The 27,639-nt window shown below is 36.7% G+C and overlaps 1 protein-coding gene across 3 annotated transcripts; it reads right to left on the bottom strand.

The window, feature by feature from the left end:
* Positions 1-911: 911 nt before the first annotated feature.
* On the bottom strand, positions 912-23,027 carry LOC139751484 (patched domain-containing protein 3-like). Of its 3 annotated transcripts, none has more exons than XM_071666938.1 (5): positions 22,897-23,027; positions 22,337-22,452; positions 17,392-20,096; positions 14,265-14,532; positions 912-7,556 (listed from the first exon to the last, which is right to left on the bottom strand). In XM_071666938.1, exons 3-5 carry the CDS (start codon positions 20,068-20,070, stop codon positions 7,507-7,509), a joined length of 2,997 nt encoding a protein of 998 aa, XP_071523039.1. In that variant the 5' UTR covers positions 20,071-20,096; positions 22,337-22,452; positions 22,897-23,027; the 3' UTR covers positions 912-7,506. The 3 variants fall into 3 exon arrangements, with proteins under 3 accessions (XP_071523039.1, XP_071523041.1, XP_071523040.1); XM_071666940.1 differs by having other exon boundaries at positions 912-10,018; XM_071666939.1 differs by having other exon boundaries at positions 912-14,532.
* Positions 23,028-27,639: the final 4,612 nt, after the last annotated feature.

A 27,639-nucleotide genomic window follows, 5' to 3' on the forward strand; every position in this document is an offset into this window, starting at 1 on the left:
ACTAGCCAATTGAAACTGACCATTATGATACCCCCTTCTTCCTGAAACAGCAAAGCTGAATCATTATGAGATCAACCTTTTCCCTCTAACAACTATATTGTAGAAGACTTCCTCCTTTCATCTTTCCCTCCACCAATAACTTTTCTGCACTTGTGAGTTAGATCTACAAAGTCTGTGGAGCCCTGATTAATTTCTACATACATTTTCTTTTCACTTTATTGCTTTTACCTGTGAAGACCTTTGATTGGCGTATGTTTTGCCCATGCCATGTACATCAGTAAAAAGGAAAAAAAGAAGAAAAAAACATGTATACAGAGAAGGGGGCCAAGAAAGGACTTTTCCCTTTTAGGCGAATATGAGCAAAAATGAGTACGTTTGAGGGAATAGTAGTTCCAGCAATGTTATAAGGTTGCGAGGCATAGGCTATAGATAGGGTTGAATGGAGGATGGTGGATGTGTTGGAAATGAGATGTTTGAGGACAATATGTGATGTGAGGTGGTTTGATCAAGTAAGCAATGAAAGTGTACGAGAAATGTGTGGAAATAAAAAGTGCACGGTTGAGAGAGCAGAACAGGGTGTAATGAAATGGTTTGAACATATGGAGAGAATGAGAGAGGAAAGTCTGACAAAGAGGATATATGTATCAGAGGTGGAGGGAACAAAGATAAAAGGGGAACCAAATTGGAGGTGGAAGGATGGAGTGAAAAAGATTTTAAGCAATTGAGGCCTGAACATACAGCTTGAGGAATATAGAGGTGAGCATAGGAGACGACTAGTAATTAGGTATATTCGTGCAAATGAGGAGCAAGTTCAGAGGAATGTGAAGAGTGCTGTTACCTGCACTAAGAGAAACAATATCAGATACACATGGACACAATAAGACTAATAAAAGGTGAATAATGAGTACAAATAAACTTCATTAAATTTTAAATATCTAAAAAATTCATATGAAAATTTTATCAAAGCTGAATACAATAATACAGAAGAAAACAATAGTAACTTTTATGAAGAATATATCAACATGTGATAGATGCTTTAAATCTGTGGACATACGTAAAGAGGACAATAAAATTATTACAAGGAAAAAATACCATAATCTCAGCTGTGTACTGCAACTAGAAAGAAAGAGGGAGCATATCATCAAGACAGAAAACAATTTATTCATTTCAGTTTACCCTTACAACATTTACAAACTATCTGAGCCTTATTGCTTGTACAGTTACATGACTAACAACCAACCTTGAGAAATACATCCTTCCAACACAGTTGCAGAAGAGACTTACAACAGGAACCACAAGATTCTAATTGAGCTTGTCCTTAAGGCTATTGGTTTTTGCAAGTTATGAAAATGATAGAGAAACCTCATCAGTTACAACCATAGAAATACTAATTCTGTAACATCACATAGTAGTCTTAATGTCCTTTAACTAATAATGGCTTATTCAAAGAAGTAAACTACCGTCTTGAAATTTTACAGCATCAAGTATATAAACTCTCAAATAATTTGTGGATTTAAGATAATGGTAAAAGTCAACTTTGAGCTGCAAAAAGCATGTCTTTAAGATAAGCACACAGTTCTCTCAAGCAGTTCTCTGAAGAGCTGTCAAACTACCCTATCTGAGGGATGAAAACATAAGACTAGTTATGCCACAGTCATGCAGAACCATCTCACTGCATATCTAGATTTCTATTAAAAAAAAACTCCCATTTTCCATGAAAAAGTCTGACTCTGACCATTTTTCTTGCATTTCCAAATTTCAATGATGACCAGAAAATTTCTTTACTTGGATAAGAAATTCCCTTCAAACAACTTTCAACAAAAGAAGTTTAGGTTTTTTACAAAATTAAAATTTGCTAAAATCTGTTTTACAACACTAATAAATCAACATAAAAATACTGAATAAGCCAAACATATTGTATCATACAGGAATACACTTGCATTAATTACCCAGTTTATAGCCATAATCAATGAATATCATATATTGTAATGGACATTTGTCAAAAAGTGTGATATTGCATGAAAAAAATGTCTGAATCTGATAACTTTTCAGGAATATCCAACCTTAAATGACCATATAGTTTCCTTGTCTGTTCTTAAAACCTTTCTAAAAAAAAAAATATCTAATGATTAGGTTTTTAACACAAACATGTAATATCTTTTGAAAACTTTCTCAATACTTTACAGTAAATCTGAGTAAAAAGACTGAAAAAGAAGCCAAATGTATTCCAAAAGCATGAATCTGCAATACTTATACAGAGCACTGTATTACCAAAATCTATAAAAATCAAGTACTATATATACATAAGTACACTATCACTATAATATCAAATAATAAAGAATTTAATGCACGGTATGGCTTGATGCCTTTAAAGTAACTCGTCATTCCCCTCTACTGTAAAATTTCTGTTCTTTTCTTGACACAATGATAGAGATACTGGAAGAGATAGCATAAAAAAATAATCAAATAAGATAAAATGAATGGCCCAAACAATTTCTATGAACAAGCACCACCTTCTCATAAAAAAATAATACATTTTGTATCAAACTACTGCACTGCACTGTATATCTACAGTATATCAAGATAATATTGTACAAACAACTTAAATCTAGATATGGTGAAAATACAAGGATAATGTAAACAGTTGTAAAAGTGTAAATGGATCAATCATTTAGCTACCTTTGAATTAGCTATCACTGTTCACATTGCAAGCACTTTGCATGATTTGGCAGGCAATCTAGAAGGCCATGTGACATCTAATGATCTACATTATTGAGAACAATGTTTAGGGTTCCACTGTGAAACCAATTATCACACTTGCCAGTAAGAGGGGTTTAAGTGCATATATGCAATTTCCATGGCAAAAGGGTTAATGCATAAACAAAATGAGAGAGTAAGACATCTTGAAGCCAGCATGAAAAATATGCTTAAAAGCAATGTTGTATTCAACAGTGAAGCCATAAATAGTTATGCGTCATGCTACCAAGACCCCTACCTTTTCTAAAATACATCCAAAAGGTTGTCGAGGTTACCCAACCCCCAAAAGAAGGAAAGGTAGGTAATGAGATACAGGCAAGTGAGGAGTCCCGCTTAACAAAATGCTTTTCACAAGTTCAAAGCCAACCTTTTCTGAAAATCCCCTTACTTGCCTTCACCTCATGGTCTTACCAAAACAGTTTTGGGAAAGATGATCTACTTTCCAAGAAAATTATCTGGAGTTACCAAAAGAATTAATACCTATAGTTTATCTCTCCTGTGTGGATACAGTCTAGGGCACTTTTCTTCTACAGATGTTTAGTACAACTTAATTTCATTTTAATGAGGTATATTGTCTATTTAATCATTCACTATAGGAAGAAAACATTGTCACTTGATCATATTCTTAAATACAAACAAAAATAGGGGTATCAATAATGCAAGACTTTGTTAAGATATGCCCCTACCATAATTCCCAGGTTGGTAAATCTTAATAGTACAGTACTAATAAGTTGTAAAATACTCTTGTACATGGAACAAGTCTTAGAATTAATAAAAGTCAAAGTTAAGTACTAAATCCTAGCAAGCCTCACAAAGTTTGCCACATCTGTGGAACTATACCTTTACCAAAGATGGTTTCCATTTCCCTGACAACAAGAAAAAGATGATCAGTAAGTCCAGATGAATACTGTCTGTCCACACTAGTAACTGAACTTGAGTCAGTGGAGCTGAAAGCCTGACACTACTTACTACAACACTGAAGTGACTTTCAATACTATCATAATGGAAAGACTGGACAAAGGATGCACTACATTCCAAAAAAAAAGCTTTTATAATAGCCACTTACAACAGTTTCACCAAGTAGGAGGATGTTATTTGGGAATGGCATTCAATACTTTTTCTCTTAAGATCATCCTGATAAGTACTTCCTTAAATTCTTTCCAAAACTTTATAAACCAACATATCATCTGAAAAATGTACTACTGTATCAAAGTGAGAAGCATCTTCTTTATGGAAGAATAAAAAGCTCAGACATCTTCCAACTCCTTACTCTCTTCTCTTCTGCCTGTGCTATTGAAAGCCCCACAAAAGTTTCCTCCTACTACACATTAGCCATATCCTCTTAGCGACAGTAGCATGAGCACCTCTTTCTCATCATGAAACCTTGCCCCAGGCACAGAATGTTTATGAAGGGTATAAAAGTAGTCACTAGTAAGTAGTAGTTCATAGGCATCCAACAACCAGGGAGGTATATCATCAATACTAGTCGCCTGGGTATCAGGAGGGTTAATGATGGCTGCGAAGTACACCAGCACTTCAGTGGTTGTCAAGTTGAACTCCTCTAACCCAGGTAGCTGTCTTTTATGTCTCCCTCATCTACACATGGACTACTGGCATTGTCCACAAACATACAACCTCTCCTAGTCATATATAACACATGACAACACTTAATTCACACACCTCATTCTTTGTAACTCTAAATCTTCCTGCAGTGAGCACTTTGTGCTAGCCCTGCCTTTTAGCAAAATGGTAGAAGCAGTAGATACATGTAGTAGGTAGGAACATTTAGGCCGGAGCAATAGATAGAAAAATCAGGTAGTAGTAGTGGGTGAAAGCATTAGGTAGTAGTCATTAGGAACATTAAGGAAGAGCCTCTGCAAACACTGCGCTAGAGGTGCCCTCTGCCAGTGGCCTGTTAAGGGTGAGGCACTAAAGGATAAGAAGTGGCATTGGAGTTTGCTATTCATAGAGAGACTATTGCTGTAGCCACCTTCTTGAGGGAGCTCCAGGTGGAACAATCATTGAAGATATAGATAAACAGATAGTAAAATAGTCTTGAAAATCTGCATAGAGCAGTCCACAAAGAATTTCATTTTCCAATTTTTTTTAGCACCTTGGATAAGAGTAATCCAGCCATTTTAAATACATCCAACAACAGTCTTAAGTTTCCACTGCAAACTATGCTTTGAGTATACATTTCAGTGATATATGTGAAAGTGCTTATTGGTTTGGCAATCCCTTAACATTTTGCCTTATTCCTATCAGTTGTTAAAAGAAACCTGTTGGGTTAGTTCCAAAAGACAACCGCAGAAGTATCAGCTCAGCCTTTCTTTATACAGCAAAATTAAAAAAGGTAATTCATTTACAGACAAAAATACTGTCCTTTTAGTTGATCTTGATGTAAAGCTATTGTCTATTGTAAACACAAATTTGAACTAACAGCTATTTACCCAACTGGTAATCTTATCAACAGTAGCTTGCACATGTCTAATTGCGACTTCAGATCATGGTGTACAATAGATAGCCAAAATCAACGACAGTGATAATCTAACATCCCATGGAATGGTGACATCATAGCTAGTTGTGGAAGGTGGTGATGCATCAGCTAGTAATGAGAGAAATGTTTTCCAGCAGAATCTTCAGACAACCCTCAGTATACAATATAATTACATTTTCTGCATAATTAAGCTAGGCTGCATAACAAAATGTGTTCTCCCTCTTCTAGGCTAATCAAATGGTTCATGGGTGAATTAAATGAGATGAGGACAAGTGAAGGAGTTTCCTTACAAAATAACAAAATGAGAAAAACTATGATGGTCATCAACATAAAATAATTTTGCATCAAAACAGTGCAATATAGAATACACAGAAATACAAATATCTAGAAAAACCTACTAATTCATTGAAGCTATAAGTAGGCACTGAGATTCTGGCACAATGATGAATACAATACTTCACCCATTTAACTCTCCTCAATTTGAATTTGCATTTAAACACTTTAAATACCAAGTAATTTGTAAGAATGAAATAAATACATAAGAATACATATCCATAGAAAGGAACCCTTCATTTCAAGCTAATATGGGACTTAATAAGCTACATATATCCATCAATAAGCCTGAATATTGATTAACAGTAAAGGCTGAATCTACGTATTTACCATGAGGACACTATGGCAGTGTTTAGGATGGAATGCATTATGAGATACGTACTTAACCATAGATTTTGCCACAAGTAACAAAACTACAATTTATTTTTGCAATTTACAATTGTGTAAAAAAAAACTCAAAGATACTCTCTCTGAGTGATAAAAGAGTAGAGAAACTGTACTAGTTTGGAACTTCATGCCCTTTACAGAATCAGATAATTCAAAAGAGAATATACAACATGGAACAACAAAAAGGATATACACAAGATACAAAAGCTACAATTCCCAGAAAATGTCAAGAAACATGCTGATGGAGGAGTCAAAATGAAAGTAAGACAACCACACAGAACCATCTTATGATATGCAAGATATACAGTTGAAGAGAAGATTACTGATACAGAGGGATTAAGTACATCATACTATATATATATGCAGACATTTCATACTGCTCTAGAAATCTTTAACAAAAACATGAAAAACAAGAAATTCTTCATAATACTGGCAATACCAAATTCACAACTACATTTCTGACCTTACAAATAAAAGTTCATCAGAATAAATCATATCTAAGCACCAAACTGTATGAAAGAAAATTGTCATACTTAATTTGCAACTAGTAATTGACAGGTAAGAGATGAACTTATCCTATTTCTAAATGTTTTGTACAAAATTCACCCAGGAAAATCATTCCTTCATTTACCTTCTGTTTATACACCACAAACATAGACAGCATACTAACACAGAAATGTTTCACATTTTGTGTTCAACAAATGGACAATACACTAATGGATGAAGGACTTACTGATCAGTTATGGGCATCATTACCAGTAACTGTCTTCGCTGACACCAGTAACTTAAAAATTATCATCTACTTACTGACACTTGTTTCATTAATTTGCAAGACAGTAATAGACTATTTGCCGAACTATCAACCTACAGTGGCTGTGATGATACTTCTTCTAAAAAGCCAGTACACTACAAGCTTACTTCCCTTTCCTATATATTACTATGTTCTGTAGAATAAACTAAATACCAGAGTGTTTGTACAATAAAAAAAAAAAGAGCAAAAGAATTCAAAACTAATTCTTGGCAACTTAACATGAAAAAAGTAATTGTGTGTGTGTGTGTGTGTGTGTGTGTGTGTGTGTAATAACTATCTATACTTGAAGAGGAGGGAGTTTTACACTCGTACAGCCCCATCACTTGAACCTTCTTTACTTTTATACATCTTAAACCTTTGCATGCTGTCTCCATTTAAGTCATCCCTTCTTTGAGAATATTCAGTTCCTCCACTACTTGTATATATTTTCTGACTAGTTTCTTAAGTTGATTTTATATCTTCTGGTCATTCCACTTTATATCTTCTGAGGAAATGTTCAGTCTGTGTCATCAACCTGTTTCAAAACCTTTATAGTTGTGATGAGGCCAATCCTAACTCTTCAAACTTCCATGGTGGAAAAATTAAAGGCCTCTAATCTTTCCTAATTTTACATAAGCAACAATGACAACTATTGCCATATAAAGTTCCACAACTACACACTACAATTATAACAATCATGACAATGTCCAAACTTCAATAAAGAATTACACTACTTTAAAATTCACACACTTGATACTTGCATTAATGCTGTCTTATTCCCAGGATTGTTAGCTGTGTAAAAATATAAAAAAATTTATCTATTATTCCACAAAGAATCATAGCAATAAGTATCACAGGGGGTGGGAGATATACAAGAAAAATTAGCAGTTTAAGAGGAAAGCGCAGTTGCTAAAAAGAGGGCAAATGAGACCTGGGGTGTGTTGGCATCAACAAATTTAAGGGAGAACAGGATGTTTTGGAATAGGTTCATAGCATGAGAAAAACAAGAGAGCACAAAGGAACATCAGTGAACAGGGCAACTGGGGAAGTGGTGATTGGCAGTAATACAGTGAAGAGAACATGAAACAAGTGTTTTGTTAAATATGGTTCATAATATGGTGGCAAATCTAAGGTGTTTGGGTTGGGAAGTGTGCAAACTGAACAAGTTATGGAGAGTGGTTAGGTCAAGAGAGATGAATTGGTGAAAGCCTTGCCTACAGATGAAGAGTGGTAAGACAGCTGAGTGGATGGTACTAAAGCTGAGTTTCTTAGAAATTGAGGTGGCTGCATTGTTGACTGGTTGGGATTTTAATGTATGTATGGATCATGGAGAGATGCCTGAGAATGGTGCAATGCATGTACAGTGCAACTGCCTAAAGGCAAAGGGTACAAGTTCTTTTTTAGCATAACTGGGAAGTTGTACAGGAGAGTGGTGGTAGAGAGGGTGGTGGCATAAACAGATCATTAGATTGGGGAGGAACAATGTGGTTTCACGGGCGGTAGAGGATGAGTGGATTGGATGCATTCTTTGCATTGAAAAATGTTTGAGAAAAATACCCAGAGAAACAGGATTTGAAAGTGGTATTTATGGATCTGGAGAAAGCATATGACAGGGCTGATAGGGGCTTTTTGTGGAGGGTTTTACATACATGGTGAGAAGTTTTTATCAAGTAAGTGAAGCATATGTGAGAGTGAGAAGTGAGGTGGGTAAGTGTGTGATATCAGTATGGCTGTTTAATCTGTTTATGGATGAGGTGGTGAGAGAGATAAAGGCATGAGTCTTGGAGAGAGTGGTGAGTATGCATTCTGTAGGGGATGAGGGAGCCAAGGAAGTCAGCTGTTATTTGCTGGTACCAGAGCACTGGTGGCAGACTGAAATAATAAACTGCAGACAATGATGTCTGAATTTGGGAGAGTGCATGAAAGGAAGAGGTTAAGAGTAAATATGAATCAAAGCAAGGTTATTAGGGTTGGCAATACAGAGAAACAGGTCATTTGGGGTGTGAGTTAGAATGAAGAAAACATGGAGGATATGAGGTGTTTCAGATACCTGGGAGTGGACATGGCAGCGAATGGAAGCATGGAAGCAGAAGTGAGTCACTGGGTGGGTGTGGGGGGTGAAAGTTTTGGGAGCACTTAGGAATGTATGAAGAGAGGTCACAACCTGGGAGGGCAAAAATTGGTTGTTAGAAGATTTTGTAATCTCACTGATGTACTGATGCAATGCATGGGATATAGATGAGAATACATATTTGAAGAAGGGTGCACATAATTGAAACAAAATATTTGAAAATAATAAGTGGGGTGGGGAATGTCAATCGAGAAAGTAATAATGCGGCAAGGAAGAGGTGTAGTAATAAAAAGAATATGGCTGAAAGTATGAAGGTGAGGAGAGGTTGACAATAAGAATACGTGTCTCAGAAGTGGAGAAGACAGACAGCAGGTGTTGGCCAATTGAGGGATGGAATGAAAAAGATTTAAAGTGTTCATGACCAGAACATGCAGGAGGGTGAAAGGTGTGCATGGGATAGAGTGAATTGGAGCAATGTGGTATACAGGGGGTGAAAGGGAAGTATCAATCAGGCCATGTTGCTAAGGAAAGCATTAAGACAAGATTTTGTGTGGTGTAGCTGGCTGGATGCTTTGTAGGGATATGGAGGCACAGCATCAGTGGTGATATTGCCATAGTATTATTACCTCAGAGTTTTGTACAGGTATGGAGGCACAGCACCAGAGGTGATACTGCCGTTGTATTATTATCTCAGAGTTTTGTACATCATTTCTTTGTACCTTTACAGCATAAATGTGCTGTTCTTTTTTATTATCATTATTATTTCTTGCTTATTTTCAACACTTAAATTTTCATTATAGGACTTATAGTAAAAACCCCAAGGGTCACTGCCCATAAACCCCATTTCTCATTGGCCCTATACCTTGCCAGACAGTTCTGCCAACCATGTGGTCTTCTAAGAATACAATCCCAGTAGTAACAATACTGCTATTGTATTATTACCTCACAGTTTTGTACATCATTTCTTTGTACTTTTACAGCATAAATGTTGTGTTCTTTTTTATTATTATCATTTCGTGCTTATTTACACTTAAATTTTCATTATAAGACTTATAGTACATATCCCAAGGGTCACTGCCCATAAAACCCATTTCTCATTGGCCCCATACCTTGCCAGATAGTTCTACCAACCATGTAGTCTTCTAAGAATACAGTCCTAGTGGTCGACAAGGGACCTCTGTAACTGAGAAAGACACAAACTGTCAACTGGCAAACCCATAAGGTATGTTCAGTAAATCATTCATTACATATATCAGGCCAAAAGTGGATTATTCCTCATGAATCTGGTTACTGCAACCAAAGGAACACAAAGATCTTATTGAGAGAGTAGAGGGAAAAGCAATTAAGATGGTACCTGACTTAATCAGACATAGCTACAATGAAAGGTTCAAGGGTACAAAGCTGTCCGAAATGAAGACAAGGATTGGACAGACCTGATAAAAACCCTCAACAACCTAATTCAACTTAAATGACAGTGACAATGAAGAGTTCTCCAGGAGATGCAGCACTAAAGTAGCTAGAGGCATTGAACCAAAAATTGGGCAAAGAATTAGTTAAAAAGGATGGTAAGAAGCACTAGTTTAGTGTTAGGGTGATGGATGGTTGAAACATACTAAGAAATTGCAAATGCCAGCAATTTACAAAAGTTCAAAAGGCTACTTGATAGCATAGATAATTCAGGAGATGAGGCCCTATAAGTGTAGATCACCCCATACTGTACACTGTACTGGTTAGCATTACTAACAATGAGTCACCACAGGCCAATCCTGGGTCAGACCTGCATGGGTTCAAGTCCTAAGAAAGGCAGTCAGCACACACCCAACCTAAGTTTTCATCCTTCCTTAATGCCTGGTTCAAAAATGGGTACCTGGTTTAGGCTGAAATGTGTGCATTTGTGTATACATACATAGGAGTAAAGAAATAATACATAAATACAACGTTAAGAAACTGGGCAAACAAGTGTAAAACTCTCTCCCTGTAACACCCAAACAGTAATCATACACAGACATTCTTTATACAAAGTTTGCCTCTTCCACCTAAGTGAGGTAGCATCAGGAACTGAGTCTATTGGGAATTCTCACTTTGCTCCTTTGCTCCAAAGCTGCAGGAGGTCCAGTAAAGGGTTCCTGAGGTTGAATAATAATAAAATACACTTTTCTTTTCTTATGCATACTTGCATTTTTAGCATGAGGGAGGAAGCAACAGGAACTGAACCTTCAAGAAAAAATTCTTGCTTTGCTCATTGTTTCAACTTTTAGAAAGTGATAACAAAGGAAGGTAGACTTCCATACCTATCAAAACTATGTCATATTAAACACATACTACTAAGGAGACTTCTCGAGCTATCCTACTGTATATTACAAAAATCATTTGGAATACAACCTGACATATAGAGTATTCTTTAGCCAATACTATTACATGCTAGTATACCTAGGTTTCTCTTCTATCCAAATCCAGGATTGAACACACACAAATCAAAGAGTCTATACCAATAGATCATATTAAACTGCCTTTGAAAATTTAAAGAAAAAGGATTACAAGTATTATGAAAAATATGCCACAAGTATATAACACATTTTTACAAAACTGATAAACTATCTTTATCATACTGAATATCAAACTATGCTTTGGCATAACATATAATATCATCTTTATCTTGTGCCAAAGTCCTAAAGTCAACAGAAGATCTAGTAAGGCAAAAGCTGTACTTGTGATCTGCGAGGAGGAAATGACATTTTAAGCGTTTTAGAAGAGAGTTAAGGAGTCTCAAGAACTCTGAAGATAAAAGAAAAAAAAAACTGGGGTGATACACTGGTCTCCTTTCTTAAGACATGGGTTTCACCAAAGGATATTGTCAAGAAGAAGGAAGTTTGGGCTTTCAGCCAGGCAAAATAGGGAAGCAAGGATCAGAGCTGGCTCAGAGGCACACAACTTTAGTATTTGAGAAGGTATGCCATATGGGCCATATGCCATGTCCACTTGGAGCTGGGGAAAGTATTCAGGAGATCCTTTACAAGGATAATATAACAGATAGCATAGGCTTTGTAAAAGAAGATGGGATGTAGGACTAGATGCAGAATCATCCAAAGATGAATTACAGGAAAAAAGGTAACAAAAAGAATGGCTATCTCAGTTGGAGCAAGCTACAGATTCATCAGGTCATAAGAGAAATGGGTGAATTACATAAGTTGTTGGAGATTGTTTTGATTGTGGCCCATATACATTTGTCAATAAAAGAATGGCACAGTGGCAGTATCACAACAAATGAGGTTAGGTGCTGCTACTGTGGTATAGGCTCAAAAGTTGGGAAAATGTCTGTGAAAAAGTATCAAGCAAAAGGTAAGGAGCTGTATGCAGTGTTTAAGGATCTAGCTGCATCCAGAGAAAGAGTATGACTGAGTCAAGTGGAATGCTATATGTAATGTGTTACGGATGTACTGCGTAGGACAACTGTTGTATGGTGTGAAAGTATTCTACAGAGTAGCAAATGAATATGTAAGAGTGGTGTGGAGAGTTAAGCAAAAGTCTCAGTATACATGTGAGTGTGAGCCAGGCCTGTATGATGTCACCATGGCTTTGTAACATATATATACGAATGGAGTAATAACAGAGGTGAAAGTAAAACTAGGGAAAAGGGTGCAGGAATAAAGAGTGGTGGTGAGGTATGATGACTAGAGAAAAGCCTGTCTGTGGATGATACTAAGTTGTTTGCCAAGAGTGAAGAGTTGCAGATGGTTTGTTTTATAATGTAAGCACAGGCAAATGAAAATAAATGCAAGTCAAAATAAGGTAATGGTGTCTGGGAGGAAGCAGAGAGAAATCAAAAATTTCCTAAAACCCTATACAGTAAAAAAGTTTATTATACTATGTCACAGATGTGGGGGTTGAAAGACTGGTAGAGGTGAGAGAATTATAGTATTTAGGAGCAAACTTGGGTAAGATTGGTGATATGGAAAGAGATAGCAGGAGAGAGCAGTATAGGGTAAAAGAGCCAATGAGTTCCTTAACAGAATAATGAAGGGTAGAGGTGCAAGTATGGAAGTGAAGAAAGGATTATGGGACAGCATAGCCCTTCGGACCCTGACATATGCAGCCAAAATATGGACATAAATGAGCCACAAAGACAGTGGAAATGAGCTATTTGAGATAATCATGTGGTATGACTAAACAGAATGAAGAAAGAATTGAGGGGGTGTATGAGAGATCTTGTATCGCAGCGAATGCAAAGGGAATAAGTTGTGGAGTGACAGAGTGGGTGAAACATAATACTTTGAGGTGGTTTGGGAATGTAGAAAGAATGCAAGGTGGGGAGTTTACAAGGAAAGCGCATGGTAGTATGATTAAAGGGGTTGGCGAGAGAGGAAAACCATTTGTGACTTGGGGAAACATAGTGGGAGAGTACTTGAGGGAGAGAAATGGTGGAAGAATGCATGGAATGTTGTATGTGAGGGAGGCCTGTAAGGACAGGGATAAGTGGAGACTTTTGCTGATAGGAGTTCCAAGAGGAAGGTGGAATCAGAGATATAGATAGATAGAGTGATAGATAGAAGTCAACCCAGCACCTTTTCTTTTCATGAAGGTGAGACTGACTTTACAAATGACAGCTTTAAAGACATTCTGAGCAGAAATGAAAGCAAAGAGGGATTCTAGGGAAGGGAAGAGTTTCATGGCCCAATACATTCTGTTCTTGATGAATCAGGCATTAGAGCTGAAACAATGAAACAATGACTGGGAGGAAAAAAGTCTAGCAGAAAGGATTTACATCTCCATTCCAGCAAAGTAACATCTGGTACTCGTTCAGCACAGCATGAAGCATCACTGCCAAAGAAGCCATTCCTATCACAAGGAAAGTCAACAAAGAACTATGCAGGGCTGACTGCTGAGCTCTCTAAAAGTGGCATTTCGAAGTTTGAAACGGGGATAAAGCACTGGTATGTTCAACAAGAAGTGACAGAGATAAGATTGGTCAGATGATCCTATGAGGGGTAAAATAGTCTATATATGGTGAGAAGGTTCATTAATAAAGTAGGAGGTTGAATGAATTCAAAGAGTGGTCGTGACAGTCAGGAACTGATTCTGGGTGTTTGATTATTAGAGTATATGATCATCGTCTTCTTGGTAATGACTAACCAGTCCTGGTGGTGAACAATGAAATCTCTTGTAGTATTGTGTAGTGACTTTCTGAGAACTGGCAATCAGTAGATATCTTTGGTTACTCCATACAAGTATATATAAAATCAATGTTAACACAACTTTGAAAACTCACATGCAAAATGTTCAGTTGAAAATCCCTGTCACAGTCTGAAGAATCAGAATGTATATATTGGGTATATTCCCCCAACAATACACTGGCTTGCTTGCTTGATGGTTACCTTAATGTTTTCGTTACACTGCATTAAATTCAACACAGTTTGTACTCTCTAACTTACCATTAGCAGGTGCAGTGCTGATATTTGTACTTTCATCATTCAGTGAGCCATTCTCAACAGGTTCACTCTGAATTTCCAACTTTTCCACCTCTCTATCTTCCATCCTCTCTTGCTGGTATAACTGCTGATTCTCAGCAGACATCTCTTCAGTCTCGGGCAGTTTATCATCTTTTGCACTAGGATAAGGTGCTGGACCAAGCAGTGACAGCAAAACAGGTAGAAAAACAAGTCCATGGAATAACCCATACAGCACCACAGCAAAGAAAATCTGTGGAAGAAAGTAAGGAACAAGGTTAATGATATGATTCATCTACTAACAGATATTCACATGCAGAAGCTTCTTTAATAACTGAGCACCTTTCACTAATCACTCACAAATGCATTACCAATGAAGATGCACTAAATTGTTCTAAAGAAAAACCATCTTATGATCTCAAGGCTTCCTAGAATACACCGCATCCCACTGGTCCCACTTGTAGAACTTTTAAAAACCAATAAGAACCACAAATTATTGAATAAACTGTATTGTGAGCTAAGTTAATGAACAGTTAACTTTGTGGTAATATTTGTTTAAAAGACACCCCATAATCAAACAATATTACAAGTGATACACTCACAAGAAGGCTAAAGAAACTTTCTTCTAACAGTTCATTCTGGTGCAACCTTAACAATTCACAGAAGCAGGAATCAAAAAACAGCTGAGGTTAAAGACTAAAGAGAAACTTGAACATCAGGCTGAGCCATAAGACTTGCAAAGTCAGGGCTATTCATTCATCCATGATTGTCTTTAAAATTCTGGTCCATTCACAGTAAACCTTCACTGTTACTAGCCATAGCTAAACTATGTATCTATCTATATATATCTCTGATGCCCATTCCCTAAAGGAACTCCCATCAAGTGGGTGGCCACAGTAAAAGTCTCTCCACATATCCCTGTCCATACCTGCCTCCCTTGCATACAACATTCTATACATTCTTCCCCAATTCTCTATCGCTCCTGCATTCTTCCACTTCATTTCCCCATGTCACAAGTGGTCTTCCTCTCATAACCCTTTTAATCATACTATCATACACTCTCCTTGTAAATTCATTCCCTATGCTTTCCCTGCCTTACCAAATTTTTCATACACCCCATTTCATGTCCATGTTTTGGCTGCAGTGGTCAAGTCAAGAGAAATGTTGTCCCTTAATCCTTTCTTCATTTTCATATACTTCTGTAATATATATATATGACAAAAAGCAAATCCACAAACAAAGAAGTACTATGGTCCCCGATAAACCATAGTTATCAACTTTAGGCCACCCACTAAACCAAAACGGCTATCTTTAGGTTCCCTATTATACCATCATTATCTTCATGAGGATTCCCCTCAAACCTTAATGTCATTTTTAAACCACCATTACTAAATGCCCATGAACAAGTCATCAAATCACAAATGCCTACTAAGTCCTTCAACTTAAGACTATTCACTGTCACTGCTACTAAGAGGAATACCAAATCTGCTTTCATACTGTAGAATTTGTAGTATTTGAACCCAAGTATTATTCAGCGCTTTCTTGTAAAAAAAAAAGTCGACAAAGAATTATATATTTTGGGCTCCTCTTAAAGTTAAGGGAGATCAGAAAAATCTTGGTTTTCTTTAAATCTACGATAAAGAAAACACACAAGAACTTACTGCACAGTACATAACACTCAACAATATGGAAAACTTACGATGACATACAGCATTTTATACAATATCATTACTGAAATCTACTGGGTATAAGAGGCAAGTCACTACACAACTACTGAGCAGCATAATAAGCTCTTCTAATGGCTGAATTGGGTTTTTGCAAAATGGTGAGAGAAGAAAATGAAAGCAAAATAAAGAATATCTATAGTCAGTGCTATTTACCAGATGAAACAACACAAATACATGAATGAAAATAAAAATAACAAACATTTTCTTCTTCTCACCTGTACCTGATCACCACCCCCTGCATCAGCAAAGTAGCACAAGGAAACTGATGAAGAAAGGCCACATCTGCTCCATTCATACACATGCTATGATGTGTAATGCATCGAAACCACAGCTCCCAATCTACATCCAGGTCCCACAGACCTTTCCATGGTTTACCCCAGACGTTTCACATGCCCTGGTTCAATCCACTGATGGCACGTGGACCCCAGTATGTGGTACCACAGTGTTCCAATTCACCCTATTTCATGCATGCTTTTCACTATCCTGCATGTTCTGGCCCCAACCACACAAAATATTTTTCATTCCATCATTCCAACTCCAATTTGGTCTCTCACTTCTTGTTCTCTTTATTTCTGACACATATATCCTCTTTATCAACTTTTCCTCACTCTTTCTCTCCATATGTCCAAACCACTTCAACACACACACTTCTGCTCTCTCAACCACGCTCACTTTATTTCCACACATCTCTCTTGCCCCTTCATTACTTATTTGATCAAACCACCTCACACCACATATTCTCCTAAAACATCTCATTTCCAACACATTCACCCTCCACACAGCCTTATCTATAGCCCATGCCTTGAAACCATATACTATTGTTGGAACTACTGTTCCTTCAAACACACCCATCTCTGTCCTTCCAAATAACACTCTCTCTTTTCATACATTCTTCAGCGCTCCTAAAACCTTCGCCCCCTCCCCCTCCTTGTGACTCACTTCTGCTTCCATAGTTTAATTCACTATCAAATCCACTCCAAGATATCTAAAACACTTCACTTCCTCCATTTTTTTTCTCCTTTCCAACTTACATTTACATCTCAACAAACTTGTCCCTGAACCCTGCTAAACCCAATGGACTGAATCTTATGAGACCTATGATCTTGTAATGGCAATGCTAATCTAACCAATCCACTAGAAAATATTGAAAAAGTGTCATGATGTAGGGAGTTCTTTACATGGATTACCCTTCCACTGTACATAGTTCAAGATGGCAAATGTGATACATGGAGAGACAGAAATACAGTGATATATATGTCACTGCCTTTCACTAGTGGTGGTCACTTAAACCTTTCCAAGTACTACAGACATCAAAAGTTTCAGATCATTTATCAAATCTTATCAAAAAGATGAACAAAATATTCTCCTTTTATTACTGTACTAACCTTAAAGAATGTAACAAAGACATGTGAGTCTGAGTTGGCCAGGAAGATAAAAGCTAGAAAGGTGCTGAATCCTCCATTAAGTACGGCTGGACCGATGGTAGCAACTGTGAGCCTTGCACGTTCATCCCTTGTTCCTCGCTTGGTCATAAACGTGTGGCCAATGTGAGCAGCATAGTCTACGCATAGACCAATGGCGAGGACAATGTCAATACATGAAACAGTGTCAATGGTAAGGCCCCACCAATGCATGAGTGCCCCAACATCTACAAGTGTCATTATCACACAAAGTAAAACCATCAAACTGGTTGTCAAGTTTGCAATCAAGATAAGTGTCACAACAAATACAACCAACATGGCAAGCCCCATATTCTGATAGAGTTCTTTTTCAATAATCTTGTCTGTTTCCCACCCACTATATATTCTTGAAAATGGTTGCACATACCCACTGAAATTCATGCTCTTTACAATATTTTTGAGGTCGTCCATTGCAGTAATCTGTTCGTGGGAGCCTGAAAGTCGACGATGTTTATATTCTATGCTGGATGCCAGGATTTGGGGAGCTGGATCAGTGCAATTTATAATACCATCAAAATGGAAATTCCTTACACGAAATTTTGACCCACTTGGAGAATGTAGGAACATTCCCAGATGATCTAAAAACTCTTCTTCTGTCTCTTCTGGGGATGGTACCAAATATCCTTGCTTTTCCCAATACTTTTTGTATTTCAAAAACCAGCTATCAACTTCAGAAATATATTCACTTTCCTTCATCCGTGTCATTAACTCCTCAATCTTTGGCAATTCTTCTAAATAATCCATTCTACCAAAATAAACAATACCCATCTCACCTGAAGTTGGGTAATAATACTCTTGTTTCATGAAGAATTTAAAGAGGTATGAGCTCTGGGGAAGAAACCAAATAGGGTTGAACTCTTGTTGAAGGTTCGACAGTCCCCATCCAGACACTGCCAGAAGAGCCATTGTCACAATCAAAACAGCTATCTTAGAAGGTAATCTAAAAAGGAATTTTCCATAAACTTCACTGAAGAAAGTCTGGCATATATCCTTTTGACTACACTGGTTTGGTGTCCAGTTCTTGAGTTTCCAACACCAGATAATTCCATGGCGATTATCTTCCAACCTTCGCTGGTCTAAAGCAAACCATGCTACAAAGAATGTAGCTTGAAAGAAGTAAACTGCAGCAATGCCCACAGCAGCATACAAACAAAATGACCTCAGTGCTGGCAGAACTGTCCCACTGCCTATGGCAAAAGCAGCAAAGTCTGTTAATGAGGTAACAGTTATGGAGACACCAGCATGCTTAAGGGCATACCCAATACGGTGTGTTAGCTCCTGCTTTCTCTCTTTCTGACTAAGGTTATTCCAAGCTTGCATTATAACAAACATATCATCAATTCCAAGTCCAAGCAGAAGGAATGGTAAAACATTATTGACCGGACCAAATGGCACATTAAATATTGAACAAATTCCATATGAGACAAAAATGGACATTCCAACGCAAGATAGTCCCATCAATGATAACAAAGGTCGCTGCTCCACCAAGTTAAATTTTCCAAGCATAATCTGAATATAAATAAATACTACTCCAAAACCAATGGCTAAAAACTTGACATCTCCAAGAATTGTATCTTCACTGATCATACCAAAGCTTGAGGCTGCCATGAGATATAGATATATATTATCCGGTCTCTTAGTTTCATCTAAAACATTGTTTATGAGTTCCTTCTCCCAATTATAGCTAACCGTGTCTACTTCCATGCCAGTTCCTGTATCATCCACAAACTCACCAACCCCAATTGCTGTTAGGTTGATGTTTGTGACCCAAATTTGTCTTGATGCTCCAGCTTTTATCACCCTTCCCTCAGCATCCAGCTCAACTTTTCCGAGAAACTCAGTAAAGTTTGTTGGAAATCCAAACACAGCACTTTTGTCTACACTGTTTACATCTTCAATAATGTCTTCCGGTGTAAGGTCACTTATCAAATCACGATCATATCCCCATATTTCAAGAATGCTGTGTTCCATGCACTCTAGTGTCATGCTTTCTAAAAAACCACAGTAAGACTCCCTATCAAGGATTGTACTCCAATCAAAGCCACTGCCTTCATTATTCTCTCGCTTTACTCTAAATAAGGTATGAGGATGGGCATCCATTCCTGAAGCTATATCTTGGCTAATACTTCTCTTCCTACGGCCAAAGAATGAGTCAGCTATTGTCGGCATCTTCGCACACACAGAGTCCCATGTTGCATCTGCTGTTGTAGCACTAGCAACAGCTTCATGGACTCGAAGCATCTCCAGAAGTACACTTCTATCAAGTACATTTTCAGCTTCATATATAGCAGTATGAAGTCGGAACTCAGCTGGGTAGTTCTTCTTTTGCCAATCCATAACTTTAATGAAATCTGAATTCTGTGGGATCCAAAGTTTGAAAGGACGCTCCTCCACAGTAAAATTAATCAATCCAAGTGAAAAGCATCCTGTTAATACCACACAAAGAACAATGAAAATGGCTGGGTGCTTTGCAATGACAACACCATACGTGTAAAAGGCATACTCCAGGCCATTGATGATGCTAAGGCTAACTTGACTCAGTACATTCTTGGGTTTCATCTTGACTTTCATCTTGTTAGATGAGTTTATTTGGTTGCCTTCCATGGTTACACAATCATTCCATGAGATTCCTGAAACCACAAAAATATGAAAAATCACTTGCAATCAAGTTAAAATTTCAGACGTTAGATATCTAGGTGTTACACTCAAAACACATATCTGAGAATTTCCTAAGTGAATAAACTACTGCACAAGCAATACATCTATCATAATATCACAAATAATATCCAAAAGAAGGAACAGATAAGGGGGCCAAATGATTTTCCCTCTAAGGCTCGGTCCTCTGTTCTTGATGCTACCTTGCTAATGTGGGAAATGGCATATATGTATGAAAGAAAGAAAAGGACTGAGTTTGGAAAAGCATGTGAAAGGAGAAAGTTGAGAGTACATGTGAATAAGAGCAAGGTTATTAGGGTCAGTAGGGTTGAGGGACAAGTTAATTGGGATGTAAGTTTGAATGGAGAAAAGTTGGAGGAAGTGAAGTATTTCAAATATCTGGGAGTGGACTTAGCAGTGAATGGAACCATGGAAGCGGAAGCGAGTCACAGGGGAGCGATGAGGAACGTGTGGAAGGAGAGAACGTTATCTCAGAGAGCAAAAATGGGGATGTTTGAAGGACTAGTAGTTCCAACAATGTTATATGGTTGTGAGACATGGGCTATAAATAGGGTTGTGGGAAATGGCAATTATGATGAATATAGAATAATGAATTGTGATCTAGTATAAATTCATCTTCCTAGGGCTTCTATACATAACACACATATGAAGTACTGAATGACCTTCCTCCACATCACTTGCATTCCTTATATCCATACTTTCTAATTTTCATCTCTGTTTACCTTATAAATGTAAAATAAAATTTTGTCCTCTTGAAGTTATTGTATGCAATTTGTGTATAAAGTATCATAATTGCTATTACTGTGTATCAGTGGCTTCTCTATATACACTACTTGAAAACACAAAAATTCTAAGATCTGGGACAACTAAGATTCCAAGCATTCTGGAGTAGGGACTGTCTAATTGTACTGTATTTCAAATTTCATAAAGGGTGAGGTTTTAATGAACGACTTTCTCACATGACTCCCAAAAGGAGAAAAATAGTTAATAAAAAGAATAAAAGTTTCCAATGAACTGTGTAATTCATAGCGCAGAGGGAAAACATGTATATTCAAGTTACTTTATCAGTAATATTCAAAACTAAGGCGACTAAAAATCTCGAGTCTTTCAGACAACTCACACAAGCATCATTTAAAGCAAAAACCATTCCTGGACACTTTTCTATCATTTCTATCAGCAGAAGAAGGTGATGAAATACAATAAAGTTTATGTAAAATTGACCCATTACTTGGATATTTAGTAATTCTGAAGCTATCTCACATTTTGGGAGGCTGAGGGAGATATAGCAAAAATAGTTACATAATGAGCTGAAGAATTAACATGGGTAAGAATCACTCTGAAACAAATCAAATTTATGCAAATTCTAAAATCAACTGTAAATGAAGTATCTATAACTAAAATAACATGTCTTCATATGCCCTATTAATAACATAAAAAGATTTCATGTAGTTGGTAAGTATAATTTCAAATAAACAAACCCTTTATCTAGTATATAACTTTAAAGAATTAACCCATAAGTGTGTATGAATAAACTAAATTCACATGGAATGATTTGGAAGTTACCTCACTCTTAACCTACACCTAAATACTTATGTGTTGTACTGCATAGATAAGAAGACTCAGGAACAGTAACAGTTTAATTAAAAGGGAAAATAAATGTGTATTTGCAAACTGTGTAATCCATTCATGATTTGTGGCAAGGAAAACAAACAAACAAAAAAAAAACTGGCTAGTGGGCACACTACAAGGAAAGTATCATTGTTAGATGAACTGCAAGGAGTACAGTCTGGTCAGAGACCTCGCTTCAAAGACCATCATTTCCTAAGATGATGATGATGATTAATAATGATGATAAAAATAACAATAATAATAATAATAATAATAATAACAATAATAATACATATATACATGCATACATAAATTATGCTATAGAATCATTGTTATAACAAGTTTAGTACAAGGTTGCCCGTATGAAACGTTAAGCTTCTACGTCCCATTTATGCACATATGTACAAAGAATGAAATTCTATATTCATTAAGAAGAGAAGCTCTGCAAGCCACCAATACTACTAAGATGATATCCAGAATTTCACTCGAGAATTCCCACCCAGCGGCATTAGGCCTACATAACACCTAACACTACCCATGTTTCAATAGGCCTAGGACTTTCTGTACATAAAACGGTAACACCTACCTGTTTTATTACCACAGCTCAACACATACTTGTTTTACCGCTGCCCAGTCATTTCTTTGTCTACTGACTATACAATGGCATCTTGCATCCGGTCATGGCAGTAGGGTGGCAATTACCTAATAAAGACAATAAAAAATACTACAATTACCATAAAAAGTGGCGATATGCAGAGGAAACAAAGGATTATCTAAAAGTGCTTTGACTACACATTTTCATTTCAACATAAGGAATATATAATCAATAACTAGCAATTCTAAAAGTTATGAAATTAGCTCCATATGTCTATCTACTGCAAATTAGGACAGAAGGATGAGAGCTAAACAATCTAAAAAGAATCAGGAAACAACCTAATAAGAATCAGACTTAGACATATCAAAAGTAATGAGAAAATAATAAAAAGTTATGAGAAATTACTCGCCATGGCTGTTAGACCATATTACACATGAATTTCAACTACTCGGATTAAATTGCAGACGACGAGTTCACTTGGCCTAGTATAGAAGTTTAAACTTTTGTCATTTTTGCCTTTACACATTCACTGCAACATCACCAAATCATACCTTACTCTGGCAACCTGAAACCCAATGTGCTTCAAGCGACGAGTCATGAAGACCGAACTTTAAAACTAGAGTCACATGACATGAGAAACCAGCGCCAGGAGAGACACAACCTTTCCCTTGTGCTTCTCCAGTCACACTGACGTCAGATTCTTTGGTGTTACGCAGGCCCGCCGCCCGGGGCCCGGCCGAAATTTAATGAAACTTTGTGTTCAAATCCCGATGGCTTCCGTTATGATACACACTAGCATGGATACAGGACCACTGGCTTAGCAACATATCTTGAACATGACGACTTTATTCAGGGACCCTAATACATTATGATAGGTGTATACATGTGCAATACACCACAATAAGGTACATAGTAGCTTCTATACTAGTAGGATAACCTACTAAAGTTTTACTAACTTATTTCCAGTAGGCTCCTTTAAGTATGACTCTATATATATATATATATATATATATATATATATATATATATATATATATATATATATATATATATATATATATATATATTTCAAAGCAGGATAATGAAAACAATTCTATTTTTCACTATGGCATGTTAATCCCCTGAGGAAGTCAAGTGACGTGAAAATCCGTTGCAGCAAAAAAGAACAAATTATATAATCTATTGTTACTGTGTCTATTAGAAAAAGCTGTATGCAGGAGAGAGGCAGGAAGGAACTAGGAGAGCGAAAGGCGGAGAACCAACAGGATCCCAAGGGGAAAGTACCTAGTCTTCACCCATGTTGCATAATACATATTTGGATGGTACGTATAAATGGCGGAGTTTTTTTTTCATCTATTATGTAATCTTAATGCCATATCATTACTCATGGCTAACGTATATATTTCTTTCTGATGTTTTGGGTCATGGATAACAGCTTAACCTTGAAAGACTCATAGATCATTTTACAATTTCATTTCAATAATGGCCACGAGTAGCATACGTTTTACACATGTTTAAAGATGGCAGATATTCTTGGGAAGTAGGATGTTTCTCAGCCACTCAGGCACTGTCAGAACTTACAATATAAGAGCAGAATAAAACTCCTGCATCTGAGGGAGAAACATAGAGATGGAATAAACTTTAGCTGACTCTTGAACCCACACTGTGTATTTCACTTCACTGTTCAAGAAAAATATATTCCACTGAATCAATCAAATATTCCAATTAATTTGTATGATAAGAGTAATATATATATATATATATATATATATATATATATATATATATATATTTTTTTTTTTTTTTTTTTTTTTTTATACTTTGTCGCTGTCTCCCGCGTTTGCGAGGTAGCGCAAGGAAACAGACGAAAGAAATGGCCCAACCCCCCCCCCCCCATACACATGTACATACACACGTCCACACACGCAAATATACATACCTACACAGCTTTCCATGGTTTACCCCAGACGCTTCACATGCCTTGATTCAATCCACTGACAGCACGTCAACCCCTGTATACCACATCGCTCCAATTCACTCTATTCCTTGCCCTCCTTTCACCCTCCTGCATGTTCAGGCCCCGATCACACAAAATCTTTTTCACTCCATCTTTCCACCTCCAATTTGGTCTCCCTCTTCTCCTCGTTCCCTCCACCTCCGACACATATATCCTCTTGGTCAATCTTTCCTCACTCATTCTCTCCATGTGCCCAAACCATTTCAAAACACCCTCTTCTGCTCTCTCAACCACGCTCTTTTTATTTCCACACATCTCTCTTACCCTTACGTTACTTACTCGATCAAACCATCTCACACCACACATTGTCCTCAAACATCTCATTTCCAGCACATCCATCCTCCTGCGCACAACTCTATCCATAGCCCACGCCTCGCAACCATACAACATTGTTGGAACCACTATTCCTTCAAACATACCCATTTTTGCTTTCCGAGATAATGTTCTCGACTTCCACACATTTTTCAAGGCTCCCAAAATTTTCGCCCCCTCCCCCACCCTATGATCCACTTCCGCTTCCATGGTTCCATCCGCTGACAGATCCACTCCCAGATATCTAAAACACTTCACTTCCTCCAGTTTTTCTCCATTCAAACTCACCTCCCAATTGACTTGACCCTCAACCCTACTGTACCTAATAACCTTGCTCTTATTCACATTTACTCTTAACTTTCTTCTTCCACACACTTTACCAAACTCAGTCACCAGCTTCTGCAGTTTCTCACATGAATCAGCCACCAGCGCTGTATCATCAGCGAACAACAACTGACTCACTTCCCAAGCTCTCTCATCCCCAACAGACTTCATACTTGCCCCTCTTTCCAGGACTCTTTCATTTACCTCCCTAACAACCCCATCCATAAACAAATTAAACAACCATGGAGACATCACACACCCCTGCCGCAAACCTACATTCACTGAGAACCAATCACTTTCCTCTCTTCCTACACGTACACATGCCTTACATCCTCGATAAAAACTTTTCACTGCTTCTAACATATAAAATATATATATATATATATATATATATATATATATATATATATATATATATATATATATATATATATATATGTATATATATATATATATATATATATATATATATATATATATATATATATGTATATATATATATATATATATATATATATATATATATATATATATATATATATATATATATATATATATATATTTCATACTATTCGCCATTTCCCGCGATAGCAAGGTAGCGTTAAGAACAGAGGACTGGGCCTTTGAGGGAATATCCTCACCTGGCCCCCTTCTCTGTTCCCTCTTTTGGAAAATTAAAAAAAAATATATATATATATATATATATATATATATATATATATATATATATATATATATATATATATATATATATATATATGAATATATGAATATTTTGGGGGTAAAATATACCTGTGAACAGAGCTGAAGGTTAATTTCTTGAAAAGTAAAATTGTTAGTCAAAGCATTCTTGGATCTAACCTATTTGATTCACTTCACCTAATCAGAGGAACTGCATATCCGGCAAGAAAAATACAATAAACAAAAAAAATACATGAATTGTTTTGCTATGTTTCTCACATAATAGTATGGCTTAAATCCACCACAAATTCTTTCAAAAACGATTTCCACAGCGTCTGGAATACACTATGGCATATGAAATACAATTAGTAAACGATTTACTCAGCGTTTAGAATACAATATGGCGTAAAAAAAGATACATCTAATAAACGATTTCCAAGGTGTTACGAGGACAGTATATACGACCTTAATACACAGCGCTCGGGCGACATACAACATACAAGCCTGTTGTGTGTTCATGACATACAAGTTGTATACCAGGTGGCATTCAGCACATAAACCACCACATTTCGGTGGCGAATACTAAGTGCTCAAGTCATATATATGATACTAATACTCCTCACTAACGTGACATAAAATTATAAAAGGCTTGGCCGACAAACAAGTTAAGTGTAAAGCGCTCAGCGGACATGATATTGACGATTCTGGGTTTTTGTAAGCGTAAAGTGCTTGAGTGACATGAAATTGAGGATTCTGGGTTTAGGTAAGTGACCCACGACCTTTGCTTTCCGTTTACCGCCTGTCCCCCACCACATGTGTACTACCCTTTGTGCTCCCAGCACAGAATGACGGAGAATACATTCTTCCACTTATCCAAAAACTCGGGATATCTACGTCTGGAGTGTATATATATATATATATATATATATATATATATATATATATATATATATATATATATATATATATACTATCCCTGGGGATAGGGGATTAAGAATACTTCCCACGTATTCCCTGCGTGTCGTAGAAGGCGACTAAAAGGGGAGGGAGCGGGGGGCTGGAAATCCTCCCCTCTCGGTTTTTTTTTAATTTTCCAAAAGAAGGAACAGAGAATTGGGCCAGGTGAGGGTATTTCCTCAAAGGCCCAGTCCTCTGTTCTTAACGCTACCTCGCTAATGCGGGAAATGGCGAATAGTTTGAAAGAAATATATATATATATATATATATATATATATATATATATATATATATATATATATATATATATGTATATATATATATATATATATATATATATATATATATATATATATATATATATATATATCTTTTTTTTTTCTTTTAAACTATTCGCCATTTCCCGCATTAGCGAGGTAGCGTTAAGAACAGAGGACTGGGCCTTTGTGGAATATCCTCACCTGACCCCCCTCTGCTCCTTCTTTTGGAAAATTAAAAAAAAAAAAAAAAAAACGAGAGGGAAGGATTTCCAGCCTCCCGCTCCCTCCCCTTTTAGTCGCCTTCTACGACACGCAGGGAATACGTGGGAAGTATTCTTAATCCCCTATCCCCAGGGATATATATATATATATATATATATATATATATATATATATATATATATATATATATATATATATTCCGTCTGCACTTTATTGTGAACATTGTGCACATTACGGTGACTGAATGTTTATGGCATTTCCCAACCAAACTTATTTCTACTGATTTGTTATTGGTACGATTATCTGTAGTGATTGGATATAGTGTTTCATTTTTCATTTTTGTCCAGACGAGATGAATATCTAACAAGAGATAAATGATTCTCTGATATAGGAATAAACATCAATGGAACAGGAGTGGCAAGGGTTCATTGGACGAGGTGCAATAATAATGATAATAATAATGATAATAATAATAATAATAATAATAATAATAATAATAATAATAATAAATTAAATAAGTA

The sequence above is a fragment of the Panulirus ornatus genome, chromosome 11 (assembly GCF_036320965.1).
Source record: "Panulirus ornatus isolate Po-2019 chromosome 11, ASM3632096v1, whole genome shotgun sequence".
NCBI lineage: Eukaryota > Metazoa > Arthropoda > Malacostraca > Decapoda > Palinuridae > Panulirus > Panulirus ornatus.